We start from the raw sequence: 12,186 nt of genomic DNA, 5'->3' as shown, positions 1-12,186 counted from the left end.
ATTATACCAAGTATTACTCTCCTACTAAAAATTAACATACAACAGCTACGCTAAAGTACAAGCATGCTTCACAGAGGTAACATTAGGATCAAGAAATCTGAAAGGTAGGAATCACGGAGCAGTACCAATTCATCCACCTTGAATACACCTAATATTTGCATTTGCAAATCCTCACCTTGCAGCCACACAAAGCAAATGCAGCCTGGGTAGGGCAGAGAGGGCAGAGAGGGGAGGGCAACTTCAGCAAAAAAAAGCCTGGATGGGTACCACACCTGTGCTGTGAGGTGGAAATAATGACGGTGTGCAAAACTTAATTCTTGTATTCGGGGACTTCTAAATATTATTTCAACTGCTCCCTAAACACTTAATTACTGTAGGAGTTGGCTGGTTGGGGCTTAGGGGGCAAAAAGCACCTCTCTTTGGATCCTCATTAAGGTACAGAAAAATTAAGCTTTGACTTTCACAGCTCATTAATGATGACAGGGTGGGAAAGGCTGCACTTCCATCTTTGCTAGAGCTCGACTGGGGAGCGCTCTGTTCGAGGCTGTGTTAAGGAGGCAGGAAAACACCTCTCTTAACAGGTTGTCACACATGTTGGCAACCAGGACAGCCATCTATTTAACAAACACAGTAATTGCTGGGATTCCCCAATTATCTTGTTCTTGAATAAAAGTGCCCTGAGGGTAGAACGAAGGTGTTGGATTTGCTTTGATAGATGAAAAGAATTATTTTCTGTGATACCTGCCCTTTTGACTTGCATAGAAAAGATTTTATTTTTCATTTATCTCAAGAAGCTGACATTCAAAGTTTGTTGAGACCCTAACACCTTTATTCGCAGAGGCAGTTCCTTGCTGCATTTCACTTGAAGAACAAAAACACAGAAGAAACACCTGATGCCAAACTAAATTCAGAACTTCCATGGCTGGTAACTCTTATTTTAAATTTTCCTAAGCACATTTGCAGACCCTGAGCTTGAGGACTACCTGCGTGCCAAGTTGCAATGCCTGGCCAGACCATGCACTCTGCAGAAAGTTATGTTGGCATTTCAAGGTTGGAATGAAAACGTAGTAATTTCAACTCTTAGCATAGTTTTTATAAGTTAACGATGAAATTTTTAAACTATGAAGCTGTACATGAAACACCTGATTTTTGGTAGTGACAGCCAAATCACAGCCCACTATATTTGCAGAAAATAAACTGGAAAAAGGAAAAGAGGGAGATCTCAGTTTCAAGTGCCATCCTTCTGTAAGATCCCAAGAGATATTGATTTTATCACCCTCATGATTGATGAAAGCGGTTCTAAGGAAAGAGCTCTCTAAACTATTTCAAAGCCCACTGTAGCTCATCAAAAATGTCAGAGGCATCTCTGAGCCTATTAGGGTTGTATTTTTCAAACCTCTGTGGTGTTCTCCCCCCACCTCCAACAACCCCCCATGTCCTTTGCATGTATAAATTTTTATATTTTTAAGGGTCTTAGTGCAACTTTTTCAGCCTAATTTGCTCTTTTCATTTACCAAGATGTACTTACACACAGGAAATAACTGGAAGAAAACAGAACATTTCTAACTTGCTTAAACAAGACATTCAGTACAATTACATGTTATGGAAATGACATAACAAACACCACCACAGTTCAACAATAAAGCAGTTATGAGCCCTGTAGCTTTTTAAGACATTAAGGAAAAGAAGCAAAGAAAACTCAGATATTGCATGATCTCAAACTGTATGCTACAGAGACAACATGAGAAAATGAAAGCTGCTAATCTACTTTCCAAGTGAAACATTGTAGGTGATTGCTCTAACCTGGGGCACAGTACATTCTCTCTATGGCATCGTTGTCACAGGAATCTTCAACCTCCCTCCACCTGCTAAAATACGTTAGCTGAATGTGTCCTAAAAACAAAACGACAGGAGAAATCAAAACATTTTTCCCTTCCATTTTCTGCAGAAGTGAACTGTAATTACTCCTTTTGTAGCTAAAAACAGTATCATTAAGAATAATGGCATCATTAAGTACTAGAAGCTATTACTGGGGGTGAATTTGCTGCACTGATAATGAAGCTCTAGACAGGAAATGAAGATACTAATTACAAGATAAAACGCCTACTCAGTTAATTGGAAGCAACAGCGAATAAAAAGAAATGCATTTGCAAAAGTTCCTGACCTCTATCATTCAATAAGATGTTGTTTGGGTTCAAATCGCGGCACACAATTCCTTCTCTATGTAAAGCATCAAGGGCTACCACCATTTCAGCTGCCCATCTTTGAATGCAATCCTCTGGGATATTAAACCTGGAGGTTAGCGCTAATCTTTCATCGAGGTCCTGAAAAATTTGATGTATTTCCTTCTGCCCTGCTCCTGCTGTTTTGTCTTCCTTCTTTGGTGCAGTCTTTTTACTTTCAGCTGCTGGTGATATAGCTGAGTCTGCCTCCTCTTTCCTGCTGTCTTCAGTTTCATTGGAAAACAGCGACACTCCTTCATTCCTTAGCACGTCTGTGTCCAAGCTAACCTCTGGAGCACCTGAGAGCGGGCTGGAAACACATGAACTTTCTTCTTTGCTTGCCATGTTTAAGGAGCAGGCCCCAAGCTCTTGGAACAGAGCCCCATCTTCTGAAGCACCTACCTCTTGGTCAGATGAAAAGAGGGTCCTAAGAGCTCCCTGAGTGACACCACTTTGCTCATTTGCTTCCTTGTGGGCAGGATCGCCCACTTCTGGTGCCACATGATTTGGCTCTTGATCAAATGTTTTGCATGGCTCTGTAGAACTATTTAATTGCAAGACATCAGGTGTTTCTAACAACTTTACTTCTGACATGTCCCTATCAGATTTTGTAAACTTTGTGGGCTTTGACACAGCTGGCTCCTCCGTTTCATCAGACATGCCTGGTAAGTTTATAAGGAGATCAGGCCTTCCTTCATCAATGCTATTCACATCATCAAAAGCAGCATCCTTAAAGGAGATGACTGGCACAGAGTCATTTGAACCCCTGCTCACAGTGTCATGAGCTTTCACTCCCATCTTGCTCTCCAGGGCATCCAAGCTTCTGTCATGATCCGGGACAGAAAACAATGGCTTTAAAGGCTCTGATTTCAGATTATACAACTTTTCTCCAAACTCAAGCCCCAGGAGCTCACTAGTGCTATCTTTGCTGTCTATCCTGAAGAGCTCCATGGGGCTGTTCTTGGATCTAGTTAACGAGTCCAGTATCCTAGTAGGGCTGGCTATTTCTGACTCAGCATCGTCGATGAACAGCTTTCGTTCCTGAGGTGCAATCTGGGAGGTGAAGCTGTCACTGCCAACAACACTGCACCTCTGCAAGGAACTCCTCTCTTTGGTGTGCAGCCCTTCACTCTCTGCTTTAGTCACTGGTTCCTCACTTAGGGAGCCAGAGTCAATTTTTTCCTGCCCGTATTCATTGCACAACGTTAAATAACTAGTGGTGCACTCTTCTTCTGAGCTGGATGCTGAGTCCATCCACTTGGAACTCTCCTGACCATCTTCCTGGGTACTGCTGTCGTCCTGAGAGCTTGGTGTCAGGCTGCTCCTCAGTGGGACCACCTTCAGCATGCTCTCCCCATAGCTTTCTCTGGAATCGGTGCTGCTACCAGTTTCTTTAGGAGTTGGTGTTGGTTGCTCCAGGTAAATTTTAGTTGAACTGGATGTTCTGGATTCAGGAATTTCAAAGCTCTCTTCAGGACTTCTGTTTAGGAACTTACTGACATAAGACCAGAGTTTCCCTCCTGAAAAAAAAGAAAAAAGGAGGGGATCTCTTAATTTCACTCAAAATAGAAATTTTTTTTATGAAACAGGAAAATATCCTCACTGTCACTGTACCCTTATGTCCAGGGAGTTATTTGGATCCGCTACCCTAGGAGGAAATAATTACAGGGACCACAACTTGCTTTTCATGTAGATTTGTACTATTACATAAATATTTAAAGAGCTGCATCTAAGATTAAACTGCTGCTTTTTTATTTCTAAACTTCAGTAAAGTCTCATTACAGAGCATGTCTCAAGTTGCAAAGTAGTCACTACTCTCCACCTGCTGCCTCAAAAGAAGGAAAAACAAAGGAAGATCAAATTGTTTAGTGCTCATCACCACCTCTATCTACCCTGAATAATTCTGTACCACAGCTCTAAACTCATCAGCAGCATTAGTGGAAATGGACTGAAAACTAAACAGCAAGTTCAATAAGGGAAATTACCATAGTAGCTGGATATTTTAAGGGTCCATGTCTGTCTTTGAAGAAGTTGGGGATTTTAGTTAAATATTGATATACTTCTTCTATTTACTTTAGAATTCAAAAAAAGGTTTTTATGCTTTGCTGCACCACACAAGGATTTATCAATACTTTAAGTTACACAGGCAAACAGCTCCTTCACAGCATCTAAGAAAGTGGGATCTCCAAAAATAAGTTACATTTAAAAAATACAATCCAGGACTCTTCATGTTTCCAAATGCTGCACATATTAAAAAAGCTCACAGACTTGAGCTTGTGATTTGCTAAAATCACAAACGTAATTTTAGCAAAATAAATCAGGAAGTTACCTTACCTCTTGTATGTGCCAAAGAATTTGGCTTAAAGCTAACAAGTCTCCTTTGATAACTTAGGGAGAAATGCCATGTCAAGACATTTCAACTTCAAAGACTGTACAGAAATTCTGGAAAATGCAGGAGTTTGAACAAAATCTTTGTGAAAGAAAAGATAAGTATCCATCCGACAGGGCATCTGCAAAGTTGGTGGGTTTTTTGTTGGGTTTTTGTTACTTATTTGGATAAAATAGAATTTTATATTTTTCCAAAATACATGCTTTAATAGTTTGGGGTTTTTTAACACTCTTTATCAGGCAAAATTCCTTTAAAAAGTACAATAAAAGAAGAAACTATTTATCATTGCCTAGGAACAGATTTTCTATACTCCCAGGTATTTCAAATAAAACTTATCAAAGACAGAAAAACCTTGACACTTTAAAAAATTAATTTGAATAATATAATGTGAAGTTTTCCTGCCCTCCATCCCCCTGGCTAAGACAAGACTTGTTTTTCAAGAGGAAAAAAATATCTTACTGGTTGTGGTGAAAGTAAGTATATTAAAAACACTAAAAGGGAATTCTAACAGCTTGAGTCCAATGGTAAAAATGAAAATTTAGGTCTGTTAATCACCCTGGTTTCTGCTCTAAGTACAAACAGAGCTAGCACCAGGTCAGGATGACCCTTGCCACCTTCTAGAATGCAGTGAGAAAGGATGCCAGGTAAAGCAACAGGAGCAAAGGGGAGCAATGCTCACAGAGAAAGGAGCAAGAACTGCTATACTGACCACTGCAAACATAAGCACTTTAAATTCTTACCCAGAGGTGCATTTAAAATATGCACCCAAAGTGTGCCCTGCCACAGCAGCGAGGCACAGCCCCTGGGTCCCTCTGAGGAGAGCTGAAGGGCAGGGACTGACTCCCAGCCTGCCTGGGCACAAGTGACCCCAGGCCCTGTGCCGGTGACACAGAGGGCCCTGGCCCTGCCAGAGCTGCCTCACAGGAGGATTTCAGCCCTGTGAGAAGCAGGGAGCCCCTGCAGGCTCTTCAGGTGAGGCCACTTGCTTTAAACACAACAGGTCACACAGCAGCGCAGCAGGGCAAAGGCAGCCTGCCCTCGGAGCCCTGCAGCTTGCACAGCACTTCAGGATTACTGCAGCTGATTTGGTGAAAATAAGAGTTGTCCATCCCATAATCACCAGCAGTTCTTTTCTAATGTTATACTTCTACATTTATTCCTATTTTTGCTATAAAATGGCAGGGAGATTAAAATAACAGAAAAGTGAATGAGAAAGAGAGTGAAAAAATACATAATTTTTACATATGTGAGAGTTTATCCTCTTTTCACACTTTTATCCATAAGAATTAATTTCCTTTAAAATTTCAATTAAATTACTTCAAGTACTTTACCCAATTTAATAAAATAATTATTTTTATTATAATTTATTTTTAATAAAATAAATTGCCCAGTTTATTAACTAGGCATGGAATGATTCATGTCCATTTCATACCAAACAATAAAATCTAATTTGAGAACCACCTATTGCATTTAATAAAACACACTATTTAATAAAAAAATTATATCGTCTCCCCATCCCACCTGCATTAATGATTAATTAGTACAACCTAAATATTTTCATCTACATATTACTATTGGTGTTTAGTCACAAATTTATTCTGAAAACACAACCCTCAGGTGTCAAAGCGTGTTCACAGGCCATGACCCTTGAAGACTCACAGAAGATTTTTGGAGCTTTGGGAAGTGCCTGGCACAACACCACCTCAGCCTCCAGGTATGGCTTTAATGCAACTATGAGCACCATCAGTGCTTCCTCTGAAGGAAGTTGTAAGAAAAGGTCTTTCTAACAGAGGCCTGCCTTGAGCTTTGACCCAGGGAGACAAAGCTCAAAACCTTCTTCCTGTGCTCTTTTGTCACATCTTTTTCTTGTGTCATTATTGGACACCAGGTGGGTTTTTACATGTGACACCTGAATGGCTCCCACTGACCCAAATGTTTTGTACCCCTATACTGGTAGGGGGTACAAAATAAGATAAGAAGGGGCTGGGCTGCCTACAATAGGAAGAATGCAAGAATTATCCTTGCACAACTGAAGTTTTTCACCTATTGACAAGTTCAGCTGCTCTTAGGACAACTCCTGTCTTCTGCTCCCTCTGCCTCACTTCATGCAAGATTTCATGCAGCCTCCACTAGATTTGGGCTTCTACTTGGATTACTGCAGCTTAAAGGAGACCCAAGAAAGATTAAGGAAGGAAAAAGAGACATGTTGGGATCAATACTTCAAAAATCCACGGAAAAATCACTGGCAGATTTGAGAGGTTCAGTAAACACAGAAGTTGCAAAAGACAAAAAAAAATCTCTTTATTTTTACAGTGCTCAAGAATTCACCACTGTCCACTTGTGAAAACAGGGAGAACTGCAACAATTCATTTGTTTTTGCAAATCTATTATCTTAGGTTTTCAAAAAGAAGTTGTTCATTATTCATGACTTGTATTTAAAAACCACACTGGAAATGACTACTTACTGCAACTTCAACTTAAGAGTTAAACACAAGTAAACAAAACAAAACAAAAATTATGTCCAAATATGTTAAAATACAAATATTTCAAGACTGGCCTCCTGGTCAAGTGGAAATACGTAAATAAATGCCATGCAATAATTGTGTTCTATAGTGAAAAACAACAATTTCATTCCTTTTTGAAAACATTCAATCCAGGGTCAAACAAAAGTGATATTTGTATCTGCGTATGTAATTATGCCTTTATGAATGACATACTAATAATCTTTCCCCCTCTCCCCATGTGTTGTGTAAGATCAAGAAAACCCATTAGCAAACCATGCTAATATAGTATCAGGAATCTATAAAAACTAAAATTACAGAAATCAATCCAAACAAGTAAGCTTCAGTCACTGTCAGATAGTCCAACAGACTAAATACTATAAAAGCTACAGTATTAAGCTAAAGTTTATTAGTGTTTAATGTGATTTCAGAAGTCTATTATTAACATAACTAATTATTACATTTGTTTTCTTCCACCATGAACTGATTCTACAACCAGCCTAGTTCAGTCTTTCTGGTTTTATAAGCACATGAAAATCATCAAGTTCCACATTCTTCTGCAGTTATTCAGTGAAAAATTTCTTACTAGCAGTGCCATACTTTACCACATTTCCAGTATTCTGGAGCTTATACCTTTGCTTCTAAAGGCAGAATCTAAAAAGTTAGTGTTCAAAATAATCAACAGGAAATTCAGCATAAAGTGACCAAGTGATGAAGCTGACTAGAAATCTTTTATATTCTTTCAAACATTTCTGCAGCTTTTTTAGTAGCACTTGATGTAGGAACACCAAAAAGAAAATACAGAGACTATATAGTACATAAGACAGAATAAAACAAAACCTAACAGATCAGCAAATTTGTCTCCTAAACATGTCTTTTGTTCCAGCTGAAAAATTCATGACCAGTTGGATTCTTCCTTACCCAGTTATCAAACACTTCCCATTTCAGTTTCACATCCTGAAAGACTGGCTAAGGAGACATATTTCAAAATAAATCAATAGCTTTTGCTAGCTTGGCCCATGAGATTATTCCCAAGGATGAAGTACTGCAATTCTCGCAGAACTGGAATGCAGCTCAGAATGCAGCAGTTACTGTATTTAGGAAATCCCAAACAAAGTCAAAGTGAACAACCCAGGCTTACAAATAATTGTAATGTGATAGGGAAGAAAAACATAGTAATGAAAGACATATGCTTGAATTATTCTCCAAAACTGGGCCCAGCTATCTACATCACTGCATAAGGATTTGTGTATGGCCAGGACTTCCAATCCTAAACCATGCACCTCGTGAGAATTAATAACCTTCCTTGCTGGAAAAGGAACAATTCCATGGTTTTCAAAGAATCACTGCCTCCTCTAGGCAACAGAGACACGTCTACTGGTAAACTTCACCATGCTAATGCAATGGCTACAAAAAGTGGGGCTTGCACAGTTCCTAGGCCAAAAGCAAAGCAGACACACAGGCACTGCCATGGCACAACAACAATATCCCACAGCATCCCAAAGGCAGGCACAGTGGAGCTGCAGCTCCACACGAACAGGAAGCTGAGCTCCTGCCTAATCTCCAACATGACAGTAGTTACAAGCACCAGAGTCCTGCATCTGCAGTCCTGTATTTCCAGTGCTGCTGGTGAATCTCTGCTGCAAGGTTTGCTAGTTTAGGCAAAGCTCCAATGCACTTTGAGCAAAAGCTACTATTCCAAAGCAGCCTCCTGAAAAAGTCACTTGCCAAGGAGCATATCACCTTCCCTACATTTTCTGATTGCTGTCAAATATTTACAGCTAGCATTATCTCCTCTCCTAACAACAAATCCCCAGCTTTGCAAGCCAGAGCACTGCCGTGGTGTTGTCTATCAATTGCTGCGTGCAGCAAGCCTCTTCAGCAGGAAGTTTCTTGAGTGCTCTCCAGATTGATAGGAACTCCAGCTTGTTTATGCTTAAAGAGATTTGACAGCTTCTAACAGCCACTTAAACTTTGATGTCCCATGGAAGCCCCCCAGCCTATTTTGAAGCATCTGTTTCTAAAATTTCAGTTGTTAATAGTGCCAGGAAGAAGCGAGGCCTTATTAACATCAGATTGGCTCTCTCCCACACTAGAACTTGGCAAGTGCTTTCCAAAAAAGCTACAAGATAACTTTATGGACTTTTGTGCTTCTGATGCATCCTTGAAGCCTGTCACTGTGGAGGGGAGAAAAATCTCTAAAAGAACCCAAGACCTCACTCACCAACTCTAGGCATGTTACACCATCATGATTTACCTCTTGAGTCAGTGGTCAAGCTTGCAAAATTCCACACAAAACCTAACAGTGCTGCTCTTAATAATGGATTAAAATCTACCATGAACAGGAAACAGTGAGCAGCTTAGCAAACAAATATTGTCCATTCATAACATCAAAACCTCTGAATTTGCTACAATACGAGCCACTACCCATTTAAATTAGTATTTTACCCTTCAAACTCACAGTGGTGTAGCTAACATACCTAACATCATAAATCAGCACCACTTACAAATTTGACTGGCACAATCTTATTGCTTACTAGAATTACTTGGAGTAGGAATATTTAGATCATTTATAAGTTATTAAATAAAATTTCAAGAGACTATTACTTAAGAAGCACTGTCTTAGAAATTTTTATCCTTTCCCAACATCAACTACAAGCACCTTCTCTATTCATATCTAGTCTGAGATGGACAACATTTTAAGATAGGTTTGTCTATAGGGATTCCTGGTGTTATTATCATTGTAATTTAAAGAATGAGTACTACTAACATAAGACTGATCTGATCAAGACCATCATCAGTGGGGTGAGCAAGACTACTCTGCAAATAGTGCAGCATAACTTCAGCCCTATTTTTATTTATCCTTTATTCGTGCAGAGTTAAAAGCCTTTCTCCTGAATCCCTTTCCAGCATCAGTGTCACAGCAGGGTGAGGAGCAGTGGCCATTGCCCCAGTTTGGGATTTGGAATCAGGCCCTACATCTGCAATACACTTATTGAATACATTCTCAGGCAATTTACTCATCACTGTGTACCCCAGCTATCCCTCTTTACAACAGAATATATCACTCTTCCTTTCCCTTTTGTGTCTTCTGAGCCCAGACAGTAGGTTCATGAAAATGAAAGAGCTCTGTTCATGCAATGTCTCTATTTTTCTTACTGTTATCACAAAAAAATTAACACTTCCAGAGGATTGTCTTTGTCAGCTGCTCACATTAGGCCTTCCTTAGAACTTTTGTTCTTACATCTGACCACTTCTCCCACAAAATTTCGCTACTACTCCGCTCACTTTTCCGGCTGTCTCAAGGAAGAACGTTCTTCCTAAAGAGATGAGCAAAACTGTAGGACTTCAGAAACTTCAGAAATATGTATTTTAAATTATAATTATGTAATTATGCTAGTCTTAAGAGCAGCTGGTATCTGACAAGGGTTGTGGGTGAGATTTTTTGTTTGGTTTGGAGCTTCTTTGGTTGTGGGTATTTAAAAATACTGTTTCTCTAAACAAAATATAACAGCTTATATGGAGATTGCAGCCCAGGTGAGAATTTCCCAATTATTGTGTCTATTATTATATACACACACCTCAAAAAAAGTGCTGCACTGTACAGAGCAGCACTGTAAATTCCCAAGATCACCATCAGGCACTACTGCAACGTGAGGCTTTTCTTCCTGCATCAGTGCTCATGACAAAACCAAGTCACACATTGCAGAAACATTCATTCCTGTTGTAAAGCTAACTTTAGCTGGCCTCATATGACAAATTGTTCATGAAAAAGCCAAAATCTAAGTTATTAGGGGGAAAAAGAAATAATATTCAATGTAATAAAATTATCTTCTCTATCAGCCAGCTTATTTTCTTCACATCATCCATTCTGTCTGAGTTATTAACATTTCCTAAAAAAATAACTATTAGCAACCCCAAAATTTATATTCTGCACTCATTCTAAACAAATATGGGTAATTACATTTAGGGAATATTTAAATCCAGGTGTTAGACAAAAAAATCAAAATGTAATTATTTTGTGCCACCTGTTCCCTGTACATTTAACAGGAATTTTATAAATAGTTTGAAGGCACAACTCTGTGGTTCTGCTTTGAACTCCTGTGTGATGCCACTAGCTATTTTCTTAAAAATCCAGATCAGAGCAATATTAATCAACAGGAAAATGTTCATGGTTTTTAGCAGAGCTATTAAATTCTTGTGCAAATACTTGTCATTTTAACTAGAAGATGCTAAAAAGATTTACTAGTTAAAGTTTATGAAAGCAGCCAAAGACTTCACCTCTGAAAGCTAACTGTAAATAATGCAGATAGTTGTTGCAGCCAAAGCACTCCCTCTCCTGTAGAAAATAAACAGTTGGAAGCCTTCAATACTGCTACAATTCAAGGATTTGAGGCCATTTGAAGCAGGAATCAGATCCACTGCAGAATGAGAGGTGAAAAGGGAGGGACAGAGGAACGGAGTGGGGTGTCTTACCTGACACCTCTCTGCCACACTAAAATATTTTAACCGGATGTATGAGAGATTCATTTGACAATGAAGTGCACCATTGATTAAAACTAAAAACCTTTGATTCTTTTCAACAATATGCTTAAAGGAGAGACAAACCTTCTGCATGCTGCAGCACAAGGAAGACAGACTCCTCAGAGATGATGTACTTGTGCAGACACACCATGTTGGGCACGCAGCGGGGGATGATGGTCGTTCTGCTCCTGCTGCACTCACTACTTTTCCTTAGACCCTGACAGAGAACAAAAAGGTCAGTTGTACCCTCAGTTGCCTTTGGAGCCTGCTGTGCTCTGTGTTTATCAACCAAACTAATCTATCCGAGTTACTCTGGGCTTCAGAGAAACCACTCATCTGCTGCTCTATGCCCCTCGGTCCCCCGAGGCTGTGCTGATGGCATCTGGCGCGTTTCCAGAGAACAGAAGATGGCACAAAGCTGCCATTAAAATCAATTACATGGGTCAATGTTTTTATTAGAATCTCTCTCAAACTAAGTCATCAGGATGACACTCAGTTATTTCCCTGTGACCTTTTTTTAAAATTTTATTTTTGCGCGTGACCAAAAGAC

The 12,186-nt window shown here is 39.5% G+C and overlaps 1 protein-coding gene across 2 annotated transcripts in view; it reads right to left on the bottom strand.

Annotated features, from left to right (window-relative positions):
- Nucleotides 1-12,186, bottom strand: part of RPS6KC1 (ribosomal protein S6 kinase C1) — an 85,187-nt gene that overhangs the window by 16,132 nt on the left and 56,869 nt on the right. For both annotated transcript variants that reach the window (XM_077175897.1, XM_054630451.2), the window contains 3 exons: nucleotides 11,721-11,853; nucleotides 2,165-3,742; nucleotides 1,804-1,893 (listed from right to left, as the gene is read on the bottom strand). In XM_077175897.1, coding sequence (XP_077032012.1) covers nucleotides 1,804-1,893; nucleotides 2,165-3,742; nucleotides 11,721-11,853 — 1,801 coding nt within the window. The remainder of the gene's footprint in view (nucleotides 1-1,803; nucleotides 1,894-2,164; nucleotides 3,743-11,720; nucleotides 11,854-12,186) is intronic.

Source organism: Agelaius phoeniceus, chromosome 3, assembly GCF_051311805.1.
Source record: "Agelaius phoeniceus isolate bAgePho1 chromosome 3, bAgePho1.hap1, whole genome shotgun sequence".
NCBI lineage: Eukaryota > Metazoa > Chordata > Aves > Passeriformes > Icteridae > Agelaius > Agelaius phoeniceus.
Note: the sequence above shows the minus strand (reverse complement) of the source record. Positions and strands in the feature narration are given on the sequence as shown.